General features: G+C 34.5%; 4 protein-coding genes across 4 annotated transcripts; 1 reads left to right on the top strand and 3 right to left on the bottom strand.

Annotated features, from left to right (window-relative positions):
- Window positions 1-1,779: 1,779 nt before the first annotated feature.
- LOTGIDRAFT_104342 (hypothetical protein) lies at window positions 1,780-3,091 on the bottom strand (the record flags this gene model as incomplete). Its single annotated transcript, XM_009053354.1, has 4 exons — window positions 1,780-1,943; window positions 2,127-2,242; window positions 2,540-2,667; window positions 2,816-3,091. 4 exons carry the CDS (start codon window positions 3,089-3,091, stop codon window positions 1,780-1,782), a joined length of 684 nt encoding a protein of 227 aa, XP_009051602.1.
- Window positions 3,092-3,498: 407 nt separating this feature from the next.
- LOTGIDRAFT_152844 (hypothetical protein) lies at window positions 3,499-5,337 on the bottom strand. The gene is made up of 5 exons (XM_009053353.1): window positions 4,995-5,337; window positions 4,538-4,665; window positions 4,211-4,329; window positions 3,812-3,931; window positions 3,499-3,669 (listed from the first exon to the last, which is right to left on the bottom strand). Exons 1-5 carry the CDS (start codon window positions 5,268-5,270, stop codon window positions 3,665-3,667), a joined length of 648 nt encoding a protein of 215 aa, XP_009051601.1. The 5' UTR covers window positions 5,271-5,337; the 3' UTR covers window positions 3,499-3,664.
- A 4,534-nt stretch (window positions 5,338-9,871) lies between these two features.
- Window positions 9,872-12,383, top strand: LOTGIDRAFT_203048 (hypothetical protein). Its single transcript, XM_009053352.1, has 5 exons — window positions 9,872-10,164; window positions 10,278-10,405; window positions 11,224-11,342; window positions 11,745-11,851; window positions 12,298-12,383. The coding sequence occupies exons 1-5, from the start codon at window positions 9,880-9,882 to the stop codon at window positions 12,304-12,306; spliced, it is 648 nt and encodes a 215-aa protein (XP_009051600.1). The 5' UTR covers window positions 9,872-9,879; the 3' UTR covers window positions 12,307-12,383.
- Window positions 12,384-14,528: 2,145 nt separating this feature from the next.
- LOTGIDRAFT_152842 (hypothetical protein) lies at window positions 14,529-17,525 on the bottom strand (the record flags this gene model as incomplete). Its single annotated transcript, XM_009053351.1, has 3 exons — window positions 14,529-14,581; window positions 16,898-17,000; window positions 17,208-17,525. The coding sequence occupies 3 exons, from the start codon at window positions 17,523-17,525 to the stop codon at window positions 14,529-14,531; spliced, it is 474 nt and encodes a 157-aa protein (XP_009051599.1).
- Between the last annotated feature and the right edge of the window lie 6,809 nt (window positions 17,526-24,334).

Raw genomic sequence — 24,334 nt, 5'->3', positions numbered from 1 at the left:
TTAATGCATAGTACTAGTAGGGTTTTGCCTATATTTAGACAAAGGAAGTCGCCGGGATAATGGAAATTATCACACGGTGAGAGAGCAGACGAAATTTCAAGAAAATGACAGTAGTAACTATTATTTTTGTGTTATAAAGCTTCGAGATCCCAAGCAAGAATCTCAATAGGGCGGTTACGTTTAGATGTTAAAGACGCCTTGATAACATCAATATTCGAGGACTTGAAAAAATTAAATGAAATGAATGGAGTTTTACGTCATACTCTTCTGCACCTTGTGGGCTAATGAAGACGGGCAACGCCATGCAGGGTGCCATGAGGGAAATTTTGCCAGGACAGCGGCATTAGCCTGCTCTTTTTCGATTTCCAACTGTCGAGGGATCTTTAACGTGCACAGCCTGTAGCACACGGGGCCTCGGTTTATTGTCCCATCCGAACGACTAGACGCTTTTTTCATGTCAGCCCCTCTTACCTGCATCACTGACAGGGGGAAACCGGGTTGAAAAATCCGAAGGTATTATCTCGACCTATGTCGGGATTGAACCATGGACCTTCAGGTTAGCGAGCAAGCGACTAACTCACTGAGCCACCGCGGCTCCCATTCGGGGACTTGAAGAACTTATTGTGTTACAATTATAATATATATATGTATTCAAATTTCCAGCTAATAAGTTAAGGACATATTGAGATGACAAACTACAAAAAGGATTAAAACGCAGTCATCTTCTCAATGTCCAGCTACTACTGCGTCAAATAGCCTACTTCTGGAGCTATATATAGCCCGTTTGGTGCTGATGCTCCTTAATGCATTTCATTTCATTTCATTTCTAATAGTCTACATGGACATTGGAGTCATTGGGCGCTTTTCTCGTATCAACGAAGTTAGTAAATGCAGTGGTTTGTAAGCTAGCGAATACAGCCAATCATATTCCTTGACAGAAAGTCTGTAAACCACGAGTCACTGTGGTTATTGCAGTCTTTATGTCGGGGCTCTGATTGGCTGTATTTTGCTAGCGTACATTCTAACCAAATCACTGCATTCCATGATACAAGAACGTTACCTAATGATGTCAAGGTAAGACGCAGTTCCTTACAGCTTGGCGTTATAAGGATGTCTATGGGCTATTGAGATGAATGCTGCTTTACCTGCTGAAGTATTTATTCATTAAATTCTTAATTATACAATAGTGTGAAAAGCAGACTTCCGCATTTTGATAGCGAGAGAACGCCCCTTCAGCTGATTACATGCTCTAGTTAGTTGCCCAAGCTCCCGTCTCACATGGTGGGCTGAAAACAGTTAAAGGAATATTGCTCCACGAGTATGAAACTTTTTTTTATTAAATTTTAAATCAACATCTACAACCAACATTTCTAATACAAGCTTCTCCTGTTGTACAACACTCTGTTTTACCTGGTAAATATTCACATAGTTTAGTATTTGGTGGACAATCTTGTGTTTCCTGAAAAAAGCATTGGTCGTATGATAGATTTTATCTTTAATACTTTAAATTTGTAAGTTACGTTTTTCAGGAGAAGTTAATTCTTGACTAAAACTTCGAAATTCCAGCATCGTTCTGCATGTAATAGTAGGTCCTGAAGACTTTAAACACACGCAAAATATTGAAACCATTCTATTCATTCTTTGGTTTGGGATAAAAGCTGCATTTTGGTATTGCGCGGATACAACATAAATTTTAGATTGAGAATGGACGATAGAACAAACGAAAATCTGGCCATCAACAACTATGCTTATAAACTTCTTATACTCCGCAAGGTGTTTTTAAAAAATAAAATAAAACGGTACCTTTACATGATGATTAATTCTTAGCTCTGTTGGTTTGAGAACTGAGTCAATAAGTTTAGTCCAATCATTTAGTGTCCATGTTGGACTACCAGCTACCACAACATCATTGACCATGAAAGTTGGTGTTCCTACCACCCCTCCTGAAATATAACATTAGATAAAAGTGAGACAAGGTCTGTATTATTATCTCGACACATGCCGTGATTGAACCCTGGACAATCTTCATTTATGAACCAATTTCTATGAAACTAATTATCAATCATCTATTGTCGAATAAGACAGACAGTTCTACCGAAAAATAGCAACCGTAAAATGCCTCTTACTTGAACAAGCGTACTTCCAGGCTACTCTTGTATCTTCTTCAATAGTGGGGTTATCTAACAAAGGAATGAAGAGTTCTGGCATAAGTCCCAAATCATGAGCCAGATCTGCTAATTTCCTACAAAGGCAATTATGACAATAAGCTGATAGAAATGAACAATTTATGAAGAATTTTTTGAAAGAATTGCTGAAGTTGTGAAAATCTATCTTTAGAATCCAAGCCACAATTTGCTGCACAATATTCTGTTCTGTGCATTTGAGTGAGATCTTCACAATTTTGAGTAAGCCAAAAATTTACAAAATACAGCTCTAATTTCTAAACAGTTGACTGGTATAAATCTTCTGGACGTTTGTATTTTGTATTTGGAGTTCGCTAAATTATATACAGTCCAAGTCTGTTGAAGAAATTACTCACATTTTCATTTGATCCTCGGAAAATTGGTTGGTTGCTGAATTCACTAAAGAATCTATATGATCATACACCAGTTTTATCCAGTCAAATGTCTTGTTTCCTTCTGTTAAAGATGCCATAGCATGAGCACCCTAAATTTAAATGTGAAACAGTTTTAATGTTAATGGGTAAAGAAAATCGGTGATAAACATAGTTACGCAACATCAGCTTACAATCTCGTCGACCATTCAGCATCTCGACATCTTTTCATTTATTTGTAACAGGAATTTACAAACTTACCTTTGTGGCATAAAACGAGTTTCTGTGATACGGCAATGGAAAGAAATGGACTGTAAATTGTAGTATAGATGGTCCATAATGTTCAGCTACAGCCTTTAAGGTTGGAAAGGATTCTTTACTTCCGGGACAAATAAGATCCAGAAAGGCATCGATATGAATTGATGCATTGGCTTGTCCTTGTTTGTATACATATCCCACTTCACGTGTCGGTATTGGAACTTGAGCTAAATTCGAGCAAACAAAACAAGCTACACAGGCTAGTTTTAGGGCGTCCATTTTGATACTTAATGGGGTAATATCAATCAATACTATTTAAATACACCTATATAGAGATATCGTTTGATCATGTGATAACCATTTGACCATCAACATGAACATGATATAGCAACAGAGAGATTACAGATCTGCTGAGTCACGCTTGTCGACAAACCAAAGCGGGCAGCATATCAAATGTTTTATTGGGCATATTTGCGGTAGACAATTCTGCCTCGGTCAGTTATTATCGAACACAGGGTGTTAAGATTTCGATTTCAGTAAAATTATCCTCCCCTTGTCCGAACCGGAAAAAGACCGCTTTTTCGTTTTTATGAGTTGTGTTTGAAAGATAACACGACCATATCATATGGCAGATCCCCTCTACATAGTATGTAATATTCTTTACGTGAAAAGAAAATTGTCAAATTAAAATTAGAAAAACTCACAGTTTATTATTGTCTACAATATAATTTGATCATTCATTTATTTATTTATTTATATTTTTATAGCCAATATTGTAATAGAATCAGACCCAATGCCACAATGTTCAGTTGTATCAGATTTGTGGTCGATGCTGATTCAACATCTAAGGTGTCATTCTGAAAGAAAGAACATAATAAATATACTTTACTGCATTTCATGATAAGTCCGAAAATTGTCTGTATGGCAAATCACATATTGAACACTGATATTAGGTTGATAATCTATAGATCAAAATTCTTACTTCTTGTATATTCTTACGTTTAGTTTCTGTGCTTAAGAATGGGTCAATAAGTTGTGTCCAGTTTTGTACGGTCCAAGATGGTGTAGCTGCTACCGTTATATCATTTACCATAAAAGTAGGTGTTGCGGCAACCCCACCTGCAAATAAAAGCAACTGTCTCTAAGTCTTAAGACCATCTGACAATGGATAAGAGCAAGAACTCAAGCCTGCATTGAAAAATGAAATAAAAACCTGTATACTACAACTTATAAAATACAAATCGGTTGTGTTTGTTACTGAATGTCTAGTTTAAACGGTTTAAAATATCAAAATCTGAAATGTTGAAAAAGCAAAAGGCTCATGATAATTGTTTACAGAAGTTACACATGCTAGTCAATATCTTGGTCATATTAAGTTCGATAATTCCAATTACTTACGTGTACAGGCATATTTCCACGCAATTCTTGTATCATCCTCTTTTGACCTATCGTGTAATACCTGGGTAACAAAGGTTTTTGGATCAATTCCCAACTTAACTACCAACTTGGCAAAAAAACTGAAAAACATTATAGTATTAAGTGCATTTCAATTTTTCAAAAAATAAAACCAGCTTGTAAACGATTTTAGAGAAATATGGGAAAAAGTTTATAAATACGAGCAAGCATAAGCTAGTGGCTCAACTGGATGAGTGGGGGCTCGTGGACATATTCGGTGGGGGTAGTAGCTAAAATATACACATATTTGTGTTATCATTTGAACCTAACCTGATCATTTTAGTCTGTGAATATTCCTGTGTTGCATCATTTGTTAATAAATCATAGTTGTTGTAAAGAGTATCCATCCATTCAAATGTTTCATTTCCTTTTGTTAAGGCAGCTATAATATGAGCTCCCTGTAGAAATAGAGAAAATTAAAGATTCATTTGGAATTATCGTTAAACCCACTGCAGACAACTTTTCACTGGAACATTGACAGAGTGAACAAAAAAAATGTCATCAATTGTGCATGAAGTTAATGATTTCTATGGTAGTCTAGCTGATATTAGAAACTGGTGAGTGAGTGGTTGTATTATTATTTAATGGTGACTTTACACACCATTAACAAATTCTACCATATGGAAAGAAATCGAAATGCGATCAGTCAGAACGGAAAGATGATTTTCCACTAGAAGTTTGCCTTAACCATACGCTATATCTTTACACAAACTCATGTACATTTTACCTTTGAAGCAATCCATGAGTTTCTGTGATAGGGAAGTGGAAATATGTGCATCTTAAGTTGCAGCTTCGTAGCTCCATAATGATCAGCTAATTGTAGTAGTGTTGGAAATGCCTGCTTACTATCAGGACAAACTAAATCCATATAAACATCTAAATGAACAGAAGCATTATCTAATCCAGAATTATAAGCATATCCAACTTCACGTCTGGGTATTGGAATTTGGGCAGACGTGAATAAAAACAAGCACACAAAGACGACGGGTTTTACGAAAGCCATTTTCAGAAGTACATTAATATTTTGTTGATCCAGTATATATACACGTAGTTGTTTATTTACTTAATTCGAATCATGCGAGATTTAACTCAAATCCCCTTATCTAGTATTTCTTATCACATATATTATACTTACTAAAATAATATTGTCATATTCTAATTTGATCTCAAATGCCAACTTGTTGAATTGCGTTTTCATGTAACCTAGTGACATTTATGTGGTGTATTTAAAAAGATGACCTGGTTCAGTATAGTATTTAATATGAATTATGAAAATCCGTTATAATTCAAATGTTGTATACTCATCTTAATAACATACTGTCTAATTAAATAAAAATGATTATTTTCAATATGGATACTTTAGGGTCTAACGACAGCTGATAAAATTCCGCAACGAAAGTTTGAACTTATTTCATTTAAAGTGATACTATGTCTTAGAATACACTCGCCCTGTGGCTAATATTTGTGTTTAATATTGATCATTGGTTAAATAAGTATGCATCCCACACTTTATCAAGTTTGAAAAATCGACAATTAAACTATAATCATAATTCTAAAAAAAAGTGAGCAAGCCATGAATCCGTTCAGTTTGAGAAAAAAAGAGTCTGGGTAATCAACGCTAAAACAGGAAACAATCATCTTCCGGTGTATACAAACAAACTTTGCCAATGATTAATATTCGTTGAAAATTGTGTCAGTGGTGGAGTATTCATTCTAAATTATATGAATTGCTTTTTCGCGGAGTCGCTTAATCTCCTACGAGGCATCATTATTTAAAATATGACAATGTCGAGGTCAATTCAAGAATAGAGGTCAAGGACGCGGGAAACCCCACTTGAGAGTTACTTCCCCTTGAAAATTACACCGGATTTCCTAGACTCATGATTTGAAAATCGCTTAATGGATGTATTAATTACTTGATTTTGTGGATATATCGGATTATAGAGGGATTTTGATGTATAGTTAGGACACCAGGTGAGTCCACTGATGGATATATACTGTTATTGGCCAAATTTGAGCAAAATTTTATGTTCATCCTAAGACGTAGTATCCCTTTATCATAATATATTTTCATATGATAATGCAATTCCACTCGTATTATATATGTTGACAGCTTAATAAAAAAAAGGTACGGGTTAAAGTGAAGAAATTGAAATTCCACATTATGTAATATTGCTAATCGTTGTAAGAGATCTACATTAGCCCAGAAGTAAACTATAGGGAATCACGGGGGTAACCTTCAACATGTAATAGTCAAATAGGGGCAAACACGGGGGGTAACCTTTAATCTGTAATCTTTAACACTTTTTAATTAACATCGGTGTGGTGTTTATGTAAGTAATTAGAAACAGATGGTGTTGTGTTAGGGTGTCAGAGCAATAGCTAAGTCTATTAATTATGTGAAAATTAGTTGGTCATTAGTATGATTTTAGTTGAAAAGACACACACACAAACATACACGGCATGTTATATAATATACTGTATATAGCCATGGCACCAGTCCTGAAATAATTATTCCCTGAAATCTAACTTAGAAATCGATTAATTTATTGATAGAACATGATACATTTATATTAAGAAATCTATGCTCCTAGGATGAATGGACATTGTTCAATGGTTCAAGTTTACCGTGAAAGAGGAAATTGCTAAGATTTTGATTTCTTTTGTAAGCTACAACCAAACGTTTTGTGTATACATGGGGAAATTTGTTCTGAAGTTCCGAGTAATGGCGTTTGACTATTATGGAGGCTTTGGCAAGCCTGCCAACGTTTACACAATTCCACTCGTATTATATATGTTGACAGCTGATTTGTCACTTAATAAAAAAAAAAGGTACGGGTTAAAGTGCAGAAATTGAAATTTCACATCGTTATTAAAATGCCCTTTTCATTGGAAATTATTTGTGAATTAGATGTATACAGGAATTCAGCGAAGTCAGTGAATCTGAGTGAGAAATCAAATGAAATGTATGGAGTTTTACGTTCGTCTTTTCTTTACCATGTGGGCTAATGAAGACGGGCAACTCCATACAGGGTGCAATAAGAGAACTTATGCCAGGATATCGGCTCTTTTTCGATTTCCAACTGTCGAGGGATATTTAACGTGCACAGTTTATTGTCCCATCCTAACGACTAGACGCCTTTTCCATGTCAGCCCTACTTACCTGCATCACTGACAGGGGTAAACTGGGTTGAAAAATCCCAAGGTATTATCTCGACCTACGCCGGGATTGATCCCTAGACCTTCAGGTTAGCGAGCAAGCATCTAGTTCAATTAGCCACCACATTATCATGATGCTTATAGTAGGTATACTAGGTGCGTTGACAGATACGATTATTATGGTAGGTTGATCTCTGTATACTAGGTGATATTATTATGGTAGGTTGATCTCTTTATACTAGGTGGGATTATTATAGTAGGTTGATCTCTGTATACTAGCTGAGATTATTATGGTAGGTTGATCTCTGTATACTAGCTGAGATTATTATGGTAGGTTGAGCTCTGTATACTAGGTGAGATTATAATTACAGGTAAGATTATTATGGTAGGTTGATCTCTGTATACTAGGTGAGATTATAATGACAGGTAAGATTATTATGGTAGGTTGAAGTCTGTATACTAGGTGGGATTATAATGGCAGGTAAAATTATTATGGTAGGTTGATCTCTGTATACTAGGTGAGATTATAATGACAGGTAAGATTATTATGGTAGGTTGATCTCTGTATACTAGGTGAGATTATAATGACAGGTAAGATTATTATGGTAGGTTGATCTCTGTATACTAGGTGACATTATAATGACAGGTAAAATTATTATGGTATGTCGATCTCTGTATACTAAGTGAAAATAAGGACTTTGATATCATTTTCGTTCTTATGGAAAGTGTGAGATACAAATTGGTTGTGTCATAGTTATAGAATGTTTTAGATTTATGATAACGCAAAATATTGAATAATTAACTTTGAAATCGATAAAATACTGTACATGTATATGAGTATATGAATATTATATACATACATTATATAAAATGGTGTTTTATTTCCAATAATTAATTATATTAGTGAAAGAAGACGGTCAAAACCAAATTATATGATTAGGTCTCCATAAAAGGCCTAAAGTTATTCTATAGTTCCATAGTTAATAGGCCTCGTTTTCAAATATCAGGAACAGTTCTCTGTAGCTAAAGGCATCCATATAAGACTTACGAAAGGCTTGTACTGTTGACCAAGCTGTAAATGGGAATGGATAGCCAGGGAATACCAAGACATTTTTCAAAGGATCAACTAGTAGAAAAGATTTTTGTAAACCTAAGTTGAGTTACTTTTTGGGTTGATTGGTTTTTTTGTAATTGGAGGAGTGGTCTTCAGCTTACTGAAAACATAATGATACTTACAGAATATATTAGGCGCCTAACAAGATGACAAAACTCACTGTTAGTGTGCTTGCTACTTGGTCACTACATTCGATACCGGCCATGTGCTGAAAATCAGTTGGATAGTAAACGGGTCCAGCTAATGCGTTATAGGTTATTTACCAAGAGGTTTTTTCCACAGAAAAAATAAACGAGAACCTTAGCGTTGCAATGTAACGTGTGATAATTTCTTTCTTTCTTTAACTACCTTTCTAACTTTCTTTTACGCATTACTATCATATTCTGTTTGATTTTCTCTGACAGTTTTTCTACCTTACATTTTGGTATGAATATTTGAATGAAGTTCTGAATGAAGATCATACACCTCATACCAAGTTTGTTTATAATCGATTTGATTCACTATCAGGAAAGATAATGTTCAGAGAGCTCTCAAATTCGATCTTGCTCTTCATTTTGGTTTTAAACTGTACATTCTAGAGTGTTTATGAGGAAATGTGAACGGATGTTTAGATATGTCGGCACATAGCCTTTTCCTTTTCGACTGTCGAGAGATCTTATTTGCTATGTAGTGCCTAATGCCAGCTCGTTAGAATGACTATTCGACATTTGTTGCGTCTGTAATTAAACTTGCTTAAAGGGACAGATTTGCCATCTGTTTGACAAATCGAACTTAGTCTCAGAAACGGGAATTTTCAATCTAAGCTAATCGGTAATAGTGTTCACAGATCATTGTCGAAATTTGAGCCTTCAAATCCATGTGTGTAAAAAACTACCGAGTATGAAAGGAGTATGACGACTCGTCTTTCTTGAAACTCAGTCATATAATATATATTATATAAATTTCTAGTTTGAAGTATATTTGATGCGATTATGCGATTTTCATGCAGTTCTAGAAGCAATGAAGACTATTTACATATTTTCAAGATCCAAATCAACCCAGGAAAATGACAAACCATGGCCTTAAACATATATGTGTAACTGATTGTAATAACTTGGAACTGTGATCAAATCTGGAGAAAGATACAAAAAGATACAAATTCAAATTACATGGTAGCCATTGTTGGAACTGTATACATGTATAGGCATCTTGATTATAATCTATATTACTCAAAATATATAGTTTAAAGTCTAGTGATTTTCATACGAAATGAATTAAATCAATACATTATATGAAATGAATAACACGACCACCTGTGTCAATTAAACCATCTCAGTATTGAATTAATTTCAAATGAACAATGTTCTCTTTCAAAGGTGTTTGTTTGTATTTGTATGTAGTACAGAACCTACAGTTTGCGAATGCCGGATTTGATGTATTGAAGCGTGAACCCGGCGTTGTGTATCAAAAAGGAAATGATTCTTCTACTAAGTTCGAAGTCTTCATTGATTTGATGTGTTCTCAAAGCAAAGCCGTTTTTCCCGCACTTAAGAATGTGGCAAACTATTATGGACCCGAAAGGCTTGAACTGATATTTCATCTTTTTCCGTTAGCTTTTTTCCGAAATTCTCACAAAGTAACCAAGGTAATTATATGCTCAATCATACATACAGCTGATTGTTTTATTTAGTATCGAGAACTAATCATCCAAACAAGGTAAAATAATATATTACTAGATATACCGTCAATCTCTTTCAGGGAGCCCTAATAGTGCATGAATTGTCACATGGTGGAAAAACAAATGATTGGATTGAATCGATCTTTGGTGCCTTTGATGAGTTGACTAATTATGCCACAAACAACAAAACGGAGATTGAAATCATGAGGTAAGGACAATATCGATATCAAGAAAATATAACTAGATTTCGACTTAAAACGCAGTAAGCCTAATAAATTCTCCTTTTTTTTTTATTTTACTTTTTATTTTATTCTCTATATAATTTAAAACAATACGTTATATATAAGGCTATACCTATGGTATCCAAAAATACATTATTGTTTAATAAAATAAGAAAAAAAATTGCAATTAAAGGGATAGATGCGACATGTTGGGGGTTGATTCTTGAATACATGTAAATAGTTTTCAGAAGTACTAGAAATGTACGAAAATTTTATAATTCCTTCAAAAATATCTTAAACTAGGAATTTATTTTCCTATTTCTATTGTCTCTTCTGCGGTGTCTCAAGAAAAAATCTTTAATTTTCAAACGCGGATAATTCTGGACACACGTGGATTTGAAAACTGAAATTTCGACGTTGAGCTGTGAACACATGTGAAAATATTTGAGACTAAGGTACGATTGATAGAAAAATGGCGTAACTGTCCCTTTAAATACATTAAAATGTGAAAGAATTAAGGATAACTTTGCTGAGTGTGAAAACTTTATTTTAAAGGTCTTAGCCAGCGATTTATATACTATATGTAAAGCAGAGCAATCTAAGACAGAGTATAATATATGGAGATCTATTTCATACACAATAGAAATAAAAACCTAGTGGCGTAATTATCAATATTTACAATTTATACGGGAATGATTAAAAAAGTAAGAAAACAAATTACATTTCACACTTTTTTCGCCCTTAATTTCAAAGTTTTAACGGAAATTTCCGGATAAATACTCAATTAAATCTGCTGGTTTTGTAGACAATTAGCTGATATTGCTGAAGAATTAGGAATCAATCGATCCACATTCTACAATCAGTTAACATCCAGTGGTGATGCTGAAAAGTCTGCCAGAATGGTCCATAGATATGGATGTTCAAGTAAGATTTCTTTAAAGATATAAACCATGATTAGAATTTGAAAAAAAGTGTTAGCTCTAATATCTAATTTTTGTAAGAAATTTTTTTATAACTGAAAATAAAGGTGTCAATGGTGCCGATAGCATTAAGACAATAGTGCCATTGATTATTTTTTCTGTTGTACGTATTTTTTAAGCAATATTTGTAAAATTTGATTTATATCCACGGAAATCCCATACTTCTTTTTCCTCTTATGGACTTTATCACGAAGCATCTTACCTTCATGATCTTACCTACTTTATAGCGTAACAAATTTCATAATAAATACAAAAAATCAAAGGATAATCATGAACAGTTTTCACTTCCACAGACCGTAATATTTGATTTCAATTATTACCTAACAAATGAAAATTATCATTCCAGGAGCCGTTTTAACGGTGCCAACATTCTACATTAACGGTTTCCAAGTTCCCGCTACCCATACTTGGACTGCAGAACAATTTCAGAAGGAGATAGATGACATCTATGAGGTAATCAACTATCATACATTATACTCAACTAAATGGGGGAATGTTTTCGATGAAGGATCCTGAAAGGGGTAAAAGAAAGAATAGAAAGATGGTTGAAAACCCCTAATCTCTATGAAGACAGATACTTTTATGGATATATCATTTATTCATTTATCAAAAGTCAGCACGCGTTAAACATTATCATTAAAATTGTAAAAAATATTTGAATGGGTTTTACCTATTCGTGGTATGTTCTTACTTGAAATAAGTAATCGGATAAAACGGCCTACAAGTAAGATAGCACGTATAATTCAATTTTATTAGAGGACTTGAATGTCTCAAGAAGTCCAATAAAATAATTAAATCGACACCTGAGAAACATTGTTCTAATATGGAGCCTACACAAGAAAAGGCGTAAGCTCAACGATTTAATAAGTTTCTAATTTTTACCTTATTTTCCAATTCAGAAAAGGTAGATAATCAGATCAAACCAAGTGAAAGAACTCCAGCAACAATCAACATGTATTATTAATGAAATAAAACTCATTCAATCAACCTAGTTTTACTACTAATCTAAAGATATCCACACCTAACAGAGGCAGTGGAAAGTGGCTTTGAGATGTAACCCTGCTATCAAAACTATTTTTTAAAATAGTTCTCACTTCCATCCACTCGCCTACTTCATAACCACTAAAGTTTTGCTTAAAGGGGCAGATTTGCTTGACCAATTGTTCTTAAGTCCCAGAAATGGTAATTTTTCAGCTAAGCTAATCAGTAATAGGGTTCACAGCTGACTGTCGAAATTTAAGCCTTCAAAACCATGTGCGTCCATAATTATCCGCCTTGGAATGTTAAAATAACGACTCATTTCTTGAGACTTTGCCATATATAAAGTCAAATAGAAATAGGAAAAGAAATTCTCAAATTGACGTATTTTTGAAGGAAAACATTTCCCATTAATATGATCTAACTTTTATTTAGATTTTAAAATGTAAAAAAATGTGAGAAAAGAAAGCAAAATCCTAAGTTGGAGCGAGAATCACCAATCGAACTGAACCTTTAGAGATATCAAATTCTTACCACCTGAAAAACTCTTGTAGTATAAGGTTTTATGAGAGAAAGCACTGGCCTAGGTAGACGTTAACAACATCTATCTCATAATATTGTTATTGATAAACATGGAATTGCATACATCATATGCATGTACACAAACTCAAATAAATCCAACTTAAAATATGCATTTCAATTACATTTTAGAAATCAAAGTCATTCGACAATATTCCACAGTTTCAGTAAAGTTCAATTTCTCAGTAATAAATGTAGGATTTCGTTGTGTCTTCTTGGACAATCATTTGTCAAGTGATAGTTATATTGCGACATGAATGTAGTCCCTAGCTTAAGATGCTATGATGATTCTGATACTCTTGTTGTACAATGACCACAAAGAAAATATGAGATATCAGAGTCACAGCATAAAAGACATGATCATACATATTTAATATTATTATTCATTTATTTAAACAAATCAATTGTTATGGCTAAATCTAAACATTTAAGATTATATACATAAATGACAGACCCATTAGGTTTAAGCATTATAAGATTATGGTACAATTAATATAAGACAAAAAACGAATGCATTGTATTTTGTGCAAATAGTTCATCTTGGTTTAAGACTACAGTTAACAATATATGTTAACTTCTTTTGTCATATTTCAGGCTCCGAACCCTAAGACTGTAGCTGAAGTTACGGATTTTTTCACCCAATTAGAACAGATTTATCTGGCAACTATAGGGGCATCTTCACAGTGCGGCAATAGCCACCTTTTTTGTTTTTTTTTTTTTTGTAACAATTTGGTTGGATTGTATGATAGCGTAAGCCCTAATGGCGTACAATCCAGTCATATCGCTTAGACCCGTGAGCCAGCCAACTTGCATAGGTTCCCTTGTTGGCTGTGACTGACTTTACATATGACACCAGATGACTAGCCGCAGCTTTGAGAAAAAATACCTTTCGTGCTAAGTGCTACTTGATGAATGATTCTCTACGACTAAGTCTGACCGGTTCCATAACCAAAACTTCTAATGCAAATTGCTAAATTGGTTGCAAAGGAATTAATTAACTAAAAAAACAATTCATTTCGTCCCGTCCCAATTCGAACCTAATTTATTCCCATTTCGCCCTTTCCATTTCGCCACAACCCATAATGTCCCTTCCGATTCGCCCTTTTTTTCTTTACTTTGCCCCTTTCCCATTTCGCCCCCTTTTCCGGTGTTCCATTATATCTTTCCCATTTTGCCCCTCGTTTCTATCATCTAAGTTTTCAACGTTTTCCAAGTCTGTCGAACCGATCGGATTGGCCTACATGCTTAAAGCTGGATCTATATATTTTATGCCGTCACCTGCTATATACGCAACGCGGTTGGTGGAATCAGACAGTGCTTTAGCGCCATTCTCCCAAGTATAAACAGACGCGTACATGTGTCGACCCGTTTTCAAGGCTTCGCGGACAGACATTATTTGACCATTTCTTAAGATTGTGGACTTTTCAAGTCGTGTAGCTATCATGTGTTAGAGAACCAGAATCCCCAAATACGAAAAAATTTGGTCGGCCTCATTACCCTTTACGATCAAACGATGGAATTAGATTCCATGTAGATTATGTATACTGAATTTCTCTCAAAAAATTCTTTTAAATCAATAACAATAGCCCAAAGTTTGAACAACTTTCAATAAATTATGGGCAATAACTAAAAAAAAATTTAACCAAAAACCAGATATTGTCAATTTTGAAATGGAATGATCAAGGGGATAATTAGCATCAGATTTTAATATTTTTCGAAGAATAATTTTTGAAGTATACTTCCTTTCCAAACCGGTATTAATTACGTCACTAAAATTGTGTTACCATACCATTTTAATCATATTACCTAATTGTCGCTTTTGTATCTCTCGGGGTCCATGTTCATTTTTTTCTATGGGGTTGGTGTCTGTGAGCCATATCTTTCAACTCTTAGATTTGACCAATAATAGGCCTGCTAGCTAATATTTGACTCTAACAATTATAGTTCAATATCCTAGATGATTCGATTGTTTATTCTAATTCAATAATTTTTAACTCTTTTCCCACATGTCTACCGCATATTTTTTTTTAATTTGGCAAAATCAAAATGTCCGGATGAGTAAGTATCTTTAAAGCTGGTCTTGAGCATGGGTAAATCCTACTTCCCCCTTCATAGAAAAATAAGAACATGATATAGAGTAGGGTTTGGTATCCTCGCAGCACTTACACTGACTTTTGGCTTGCGGGTTTTTTTGGGTTTTTTTTCATATTGATGTATTTGTGCCTTCACATCTGGTGTTTATGTACTTGATCACGTAAGCATAAACTTCTCCATCTCATACACATGTCATTGTACTTGTGTATATGTATTTTTATACGCTCACATGAATATGTGGTCGTATATTGTCGTCGCCCCTGTCCGTCGGTCCGTCGGTCGATCGGTCGGTCCGTCCGTCCGTCCGTCCACAATTGGTTTGTGAACACAATAGAGGTTACAGTTTTAGTCCGATTTAAATCAAATTTTGTGTGATCAGATCTTGTTCAAGTTCGAATTTGACAATTTTTTGATGAATGGGTTTTAAGTTATTGCCCTTGACTGATCTGATTTTAATGAAATCAGGTGTGATAATTTATTACAATGAGATCTTGGTCAAGTTTGAAATAGACGATTTTTCAGTGAGTGGAATTTGAGTTATTATCTAACATTCAACCATGGGGACTATATAATGAATGAATGAGAAAAAAAAAACGAAAAAAAAAAGAACAAAAAAACCAAAAAAACAACATATACACTATACCTCAATTGATAACCTGTTTAACAAATACACGAGTACATTAATTTATATTAAATGGACAGATCATGTTGGTGTGATCAAGTACATGACGCACATGATGCACAATCTCTCACAATATAACAATATATATATATACAGAAAGATAGCTTGCGATGCAAGGTAACATACGCCCACTGGCAGCTGTCAGAAATAATAAAACAGTCTTTAGTGACTAAAGTACGAATTTTCTCATATTGAAGAAATTATTTATGCTGAATAATTCCACAAAATTTTGTAAAATTTTTCGTAAGTTAATGGCAATAACTCAAAAACATTTCATCGAAAATGCGTCAAGTTAGAACTTGTCCGAGATCTTATCAATTCCAATGATCACACCAAGTTTCATCAGAATCGGTTGAAAATTGTAGCTTCTATTGTGCTCACACACTATTTTTAACAAATTTGACGTGTTTTTACAAAGTCAAGGGCAATAACTCAAAAACCGTTCATCGAAAATGCGTCAAGTTAGAAATTGTCCGAGATCTTATGAATTCCAATGATCACACCAAGTTTCATCAGAATCGGATGAAAACTGTAGCTTCAATCCTGCTCACGAACTATTTTTAACAAATTTCAAGGCGTGCTAAGTCAAGGGCAATATCTCAAAAACCATTCATCGAAAATATGCCAAACTCGAACTTGACCGAGATCTTATCAATCTAAAGCATCACACCAAGTTTTATCAAAATCAGATGAAAACTGTAGTCTCTATAGTGCTCACAAGAAATGTTGACGGACGGACAGACGGACGGGCGGACGGACCGGGGTGACGACAATATACGACCAGATTATAATGTGGGCGTATAAAAAGAAAGAGTTTCCTGGCCATTAGAAGATTTAGGGCCTATAAAATGGTTAGAATCGTTATTATGTATTGTTTTATCATTTGCACACGTCTCGCGTCATATTATTGAAAGACCTTGTCATTATTTGTATTTAAAGTTCGTTTTGTCCTCAGAGCCGATTTGCCATACGCATCGAGGATTGTGCTTTTAGCTTAAGATATAGTTAAAGATATTAGATGTAAAGAAAGATATATATAGAAAGAAAGAAAGAAAAGAAATGGTTGTTCAACTCTGAGTGTGTGAATTATATTGTTAGGTCTTCTGAAGAATCTGTATAGAATCTGAAATGGGCGTTTAAAACCTTTGATATAAGATTCATCTTACCTGACGCCAATTCCGTACAAAATGGTCCAAAATATCCATCATTGCAGTCACAACTTAATTTATCTTCAGTTAGACTTCCTCCGTTCCCACAATTATCATTTGGCTGAAAATTATAACAGATATTCAACAATATACTTGGAGCACAAAACAAAAACATGTACAATGTTGGCAATTGCGTCATAATGCTTACCTGTATGTAGAAATTGAATGTATTGTAACATACTGGTGGAAATTTTAATAAAAACATCTACATAAAACTGCCTATTGTTATAAATTGTAATTAATTGTTAATTTTCAATAAAATAATTACCTTAAATAAATAGGTATTTTCAGAATCCCCTCCCACGGAGCCTTCACAACTTGATGCATTCTCTGCATATAAATAGCAAGTTTTTTTACCAGTTTGAGAATCTTTGTGAAATACCAATGACTTGACAGTGGGTTCTTTTTCAGCTTGGTAAACACAGTTGTAAATGGTACTAACAAGCAAGTTAGCAAAACTTGTTTCATACCCCGGAAAGAAATCGGGACAGTCGACCATCTTGAACCATTGGTCACCATACACAAAACTTAAAAGAAAGCCAGTAAATGTTATCGTCATTACCAACATTGGTAATTTCCTCACCATTTTGAATACCTGAAAAAAGTAAAAATAGGCTGAAGAATCAGCACTCATTTGGAACTACAGTCAGATTCTGGTCGTCTGCCTCTATCAGACAGAACGTTGCTTACTGAACCCCTTCGCCGACCTACCCTTTGATCAGACAAAACTTTGATCGATGTATCTTATGACAGAACCTTGGTTGTCAAATCCTTTTACTGATCTGGTGATTAAATCAGACAGAACCCTTATTGATGAACCCTTTTACTGACCAAGGGCCCTCTTTTCAGGCAGAACCTTGGTCGTTGTATCATTTTACCGATATTGTGGTTAAATCAGACAGAACCTTAATCTGAACCCTTTTGCCGAACTACAGCCTTTTAATATACCCGACAGTAGCCTGCCACTGACTTAATTTTTATAATCAGACAGAACTCCGATTGCTAAGTCCTTTACAACGACCTAGCGACATTTTGTCAGACAGAAGTTTGGTTGTTGAACCCGTTCACTGACATATCTTTATATCAGGCAAGAATTTGGTCGCTTTATCCCAGGTATACATTTTTGTCTATTTATAATATCATTAGCTGCTATCTATATTTCGTCAATATGTTGTTATGGATTTCGGGTTTTGTTTTGCGGTTTGGATCATTAGTATTTGGTTTATTTGTACAAAATTGTATCTGAGGAAACAAGCGGTTTATTTTCAACAAAAAGGTTTTGGGTGTCATTTTGCTCTGTTGAAAATGGACACAAATTAATTTCAATACTTCAACAAGTTGTTTCTGACAACATCATATGGGATGTTGTTTTACAACTTCTTGCATTTTGGTCTTTTTTAAGTTTTATATCTGGTTAATATGCATGAGAGAAAAAAAAAGGAAAACACTCACTGATAATAGCTCCGTTGACTTTTGACCTGCCAGATCAAAGAACATTACAGTTTCCAGAAGAAAAGAAATTTTTTTATTTTTTTTTATTTGAACGACATATAGAAGCGAGGAGCACATATAACAAAAACACAAGACAATATTATGGAATATAACACACTTCTTTAATAAGGTTGGGCACATAACGTTTCAACACAATATACACGTGTCGTCATCAGATGTAACGTATAACAAAAACACAAGACAGTGTGTTATATTCCATAATATTGTCTTGTGTTTTTGTTACACCAGACTTGTTTATATCAATTTAATCATAAATCATTAAATCAACCAATGGTATTTCCAAGTGTGAATTATTCATTGATTTAATGTGCTATTATGATTTCTCTAAGCCAGTTCCACTAGGCTTTTCGATGGATTGCGAACCATTAGCGAAGGAGAAGTGGACATTCGCAATGCTTCGCAGTGATATATGCCAAATATTTCACGTGAGAGTCGCAAGAGTGGGAAAAATTTCAACTTTTTGTACGCTACCCAGAAGATAGGCAAATATTTGCCGGTATCCGTGCGGGCCGTCGCGACAATTTTCATCTTATAATCCGTTGCCGTTAAATCGCCAATGTAATAAGGACGTATTGCTGTACCATCTGTTACACGTCGCAGAGCCTGGGACTGTAATAGCTCGCCGTCATCGATTGGTTGAGCAAATTCTTTTACAGTTCGAATATACGATCAGTTGTAAGACCCAAATCGTTTTCAAAACGTCCAACTCCTAGTGCTGCAACAACCAGAAAGAAAATGAGTCCCACACTTACACAACTCGAGTTTCTATATCAGTCCCATCCAATCGTTGCCGACCATTGCCGACAAATCTTGGTCATTGTCAGCAGATCAATGGCAGATTATAGGCGAACATCGCAGAACTGTCGCCTATTATTAAGTGGGTTTTTGCAGAATCATTATTTTAATAATAATAATAATAAACTCTTTATTTTACATGGGTCAGAATTACAGAACACACAAGGACATGGTCCATGTCCAACATTCAGACTGAAAATCTACTCAATACTTTGATGTTCAATTTGTTTTAAAAAAAAATACATGAGTACGTTTGTATTAGATGGACAGATTATGCTGCTGTGATCAAGTACATGACCATGACCTCAAAAAGATGTACAAGCTCTCACATGTTTTTAATGGCACTGCTTCACTTTTTCTACAATTTTGTCGCTATCGATCACAAGGTATTACATTTCCCCATCGCAGATTCCTTAATTCCAGTGGGACATTCCTAAATTCCATGCAGTCGGCCATCTTAATAGTTTATTACTGTTTTTATATGTTACATTATCATACCTGACTTGTTTATCAATTTAATTATAAAGTCAATCACTAGTGAGAATAATTATTTATTGGAGTAATGTTCTAATCACCCAGGGATTCCTATCCCTGCCTTTGTTTTGGTTTTCAGGGCTATGAACTACCTATATATAAATTAAAGACTATTGTCAAGGGCATGTTGTCATGATCCGTAACATCGTACAAGTAAAAATATTGTCATAAGTCATGACCCAATACAGTATCTGAGATATCTAAGGTTATTGTTTCTCTAATTCAAGAAAAAAAAAAGATCAGTCAAATCTTTTTGCTTGATCTGTTTTGAGACGGGTATTCGTAATGCTAAAACAACATTGTATGATATGAGGATAGCTTGACAGGCAGGGCAACATACGCCCAGGGACAGCTCTTGGAAATGATAACCGTATTTTTCTTAACTAAAATACTTTACCTTACTTTACTCTTCTAAAATTTTCTTATAGTAAAGAACTTCCTAATGCATTTGTAGTTTTATAAAAAAAAAAGTTTAGTTTAATGTATCAATTTCTAATAAATTAGAGTTATATACATGTTTACTAAATAATCCCTGAATAACATCGGAGATATTATCAATATGCATGTGCAACATTTGCCAAATTTGACAACTTTATGTTATAAGGAAACAAAAAAAATATTTTTCAGAATTTTCCTTTTAAATTGGAATTTGATCTCATAAATATACACCAAGTTCCATCAAGATCAGATATAAACAATAGCTTCTATCTCATCTACAAGCAAGATTCAATTCAAGCGGTATCGCATCGCAGTTTGCGAGCCAAAATGACCCTTTTGCGATCCAATATTTCTCATGATTAGCTGCAACTAATATCATCATAACGCTCTGCGAATCAAATCTAATTGTATATTTTTCGTGAAAATCTTTTGATAAATCTAGAAATATGCAGTAACTCTCCATAACCTTGGGATCGATCTGAAGTATGAACTGAAACATAGCAAGCTACACTAAGATCCGATGAAAATGGTATAGAGTCTGTAACTAATGTGGATGGGCAGACAATGATGACAGCAATTAACTTCCACATTTCTATGTGAGCCTATATAAAAACTATGTCTAATATAAGAACGGGGTGTTCCCACTTTTCCGGCATGTATTGTCGAGGGTATTTATAGAAGGCTTTATTTATTCAGTTAAGTCTCACCAAACATACATAAATAATATTATATCAGGTGTCCCAAAACAAAAAAATCCCAAAGTTCGACGGGTAGTATATTAGCTGATCTCTTTCAAAATTCTTACAGATATACTTTCAGATTTCGTTACCCAACCCTAAAGTGAAGGGGGGGGGCGTTGCCAGAAGTATTCACAAACTTGAAAACAAGGCAACAACTTTACATAATCATATTTCAACATTACACAATTACAAAATACACCTTTTTAACATCATCAAGGCAATATTACAAAGTGGAAATATTCTTAGTTTACTTTTCAAACTTTATTTCACATCAATCTTAAAGTCAACATTCAAAACTTCTTTTTCGAAAATGAATTCTTAACTTGGCATTATTAACAAAATATGTATGTCACTATACCTTATATGGTAAACTCTCAAGAATACAGGTGTCTTACTAACATCTTTCAAGAATGCAAAGTCAAGAAGACACAGTTGATTATGTCAATAATGCAAAGTTAAGAATTCACTTGCGAAAACAAGGTTTGAATGTTAACTTTTAGAAGCTTAGTTCATATTAATGTGCTTAAATGACTCGAACTACATTTGTACGTTATGATTTTGTTTTTGTCGTAGTATTTCCAGGAGTATTAATTGCCTTGTTGTTATTACCATCATGAATGTCATTGTAAACTTGCAAATTTAAATTTAGTTTCTGGAAGGATACTAGAAGCAATATGCTAGACGGTTTTCGTTTTTGGTCATTTTAATTTTCATGAATTTTCCATGAATGTTTTACAACAGAACATCTATGGCCAATGCTAGAATCTTCTTGTCCGAATAATGACTGGTTTTGGTACGCTGTGCAGCAGAACTTTTGAGTTTTGAGAGTATGCAGAAGATACTTATTTGTTTTATTTTCTGTATCTATTGTAATAACTGATGGATCTGTTAATGTGGGTTTCATCACTTTCTGAAAGAGTTTTCAATTCCTATGTAAATACTCAACACCACTTTTCACTTTTCGTTTCGTTTCGTAATTACATACGCTCATTTTTCACTTATCACTTCTTTAAGGGTATGCTTACTGTTTAAGACACCTGGCCACTTTCCATTGTGAAATACTTCATCATTTATTATTGATGTACTTCTTCATGTAAAAAGCTTAGTAGTTGCTTCTAATGCTTCGCCAATATGTTGTTTGGGATTGTTAGTATTTGGTTTATTTAACCTCCATTGTCCCTCCGATCAGAGGGACTGCTGCTGATGGCATACGAACGGTAGGTTTGCTGATCACCACGATCAACTAAATCAACTAAGTTCTATAACTTGTGCTCAATCCGATTGTAAAATATTTCAATAAAATAAGTTTAAACTAACTAAATGACGCATTCAGGCAAGGGCCTCAAGAATAACCCCGTTACACCGATTTGGTTGCCCGCAAATGTGAACAAACACTAGAAAATTTGACCCCTTTCGTTTTCTACCTGCGACATATTCGAACATATAGGGTTCCTTAAGCGCTTTTCTAATGAAATCTTTGGGTTTGGTGTACTTCATTTTTACTGCGTTAATGGAGATGTTATGACGCTTATCGAAATGATTCTCGATTCCCTGGCGATTTCAACGGCGAATATTGGCGACAAAGGTGCCAACGGTACGGTATCTGACGCACTGAGCTAATTTTCCGTCGCGTAGCAGCTCAGTAAGGACGCCGTACCGGTATAACGGAGCCAGAACTGTCAAAAACACTTATTCAAACACTGAACTGATAGATTCTATGCTCTTATTAAAAATTCATTTATCTTAGCTACTATAAGTAGAACAAATTAGAAGTTATTTTGCGACTATTGTATTTTTGATTTTTTTTTCGGATCGTACAAAAGGCACAGTTGTCTAGGGGGCGCTAAAACGATTTCTGTCCCTCCAGCCAATTTGGAACCACCACGCCACTGATTCTGTAATGTATTGTTTAGCGTAAAATTCCATTTCATGGTTTAATATATGAGGGTATTTATCGGAAAATTCAATGGAAAAGGTTCGTGGAAAGTCTGACATTTTTTGCGATAAAAGAACCTGCACTGTATTTTTAGGAGGACATATTAGTTCTAGGCGATGTTTCGGTTTTAAAGTTTTGTACAAGAATGAATGAAAATGATTCATCTTTTTCGGCTCTGATCGCATACAATATCATGTTCCAGAAGACTTATTTCAATATTTTGATATACTACTATTACTGGCGTCCGTGCAATACAGTCTTCTGTCATGATGCCCTCGAGAATCATGCGCAGAAGGAAAGCACTTTTCCAACCTGAGCAATGGAATTTGTGTAAATCCTGGAATGATTCTGTTAAGAATTAGTTGGCCACAGTCATCCGGGTATCTAAACTGTGGTAGACTATATACGCAAAGATGATTGTCTTGTTGTCACTGCTCTTTATCAAGATAACATTGAACTACCAACCAAACGTACTAAACGCTCCACAATCATTTTCTACAATGTTACATACATGTATATATAACTAATTCTTAACAGAATCATTCCAGCATTAACACAGATTACAATTGGTGTGGCTTTTACCAATTAAAGAAATATTTCCTCATTTATATTTGATATAATTCCTCATATTGTTCATTTGCTGCAACCGATGTATTGTCAAACTATTATTTTGCATAACGACTTTCGCTTTGCGGTTCGGATCGCTAATTTTTTTTTATTCATTATTCAAGATTTCAAGGTGTATATTCCATTGCTCAGGTTGGAAAAGTGCTTGCCTTTCTGCGCTTTCCTCTCGGGGGTCGACTTCCTGGCATTATGACAAGGGACTGTATTACACGGACGCCATAAGTAGTAGGCCTATCAAAATAATGAAATAAGTCTTCTGGAACATGATATTGTATGTGATCATAGCCGAAAAAGCTCAGGCATGAATCATTATCAGCGGGTGAATTGCTACTTTAATAAGGATGATTAGTCTAATGGTTCCCATCTTTGGTCATCATATCATACTTGTTTCGGGTTTGTAAAGTATTTGGGGCTGATATAGTTAAGTTTGCTGTGACATTTTAATACTGGCAATACGTGTGGAAATTAATTTTGGATACTCATCTGCTTGCTCAATTTCTTCTTCCACTTCATCTCCAGTAATAAGACGATTCAAAGAACAAAAACAGCCAAATTTTGACTTTAAAACCGAAAAATTGCCGAGAACTAATATGTCCACCTATTACTTTTTTCTTCCAGGTTTATGTTAACAAAAATACAGGTTCTTTTACCGCCAAAAATTTCCACACACCTTTTCCATTGAATTTTCCGATAAATCCCCTCATATTAAACCATGGAATGGAGTTTTACGCAAAACAATACATTACAGAATCAGTGGCTTGGCGGCTCCAAATTTGCTTGAGGGGCAGAAATGGTTTTGGCGCCCCCTAGACA

The sequence above is a fragment of the Lottia gigantea genome (assembly GCF_000327385.1).
Source record: "Lottia gigantea unplaced genomic scaffold LOTGIsca_2, whole genome shotgun sequence".
NCBI classification, from domain to species: domain Eukaryota; kingdom Metazoa; phylum Mollusca; class Gastropoda; family Lottiidae; genus Lottia; species Lottia gigantea.
This window is presented reverse-complemented; position numbering and strand designations above follow the sequence as displayed.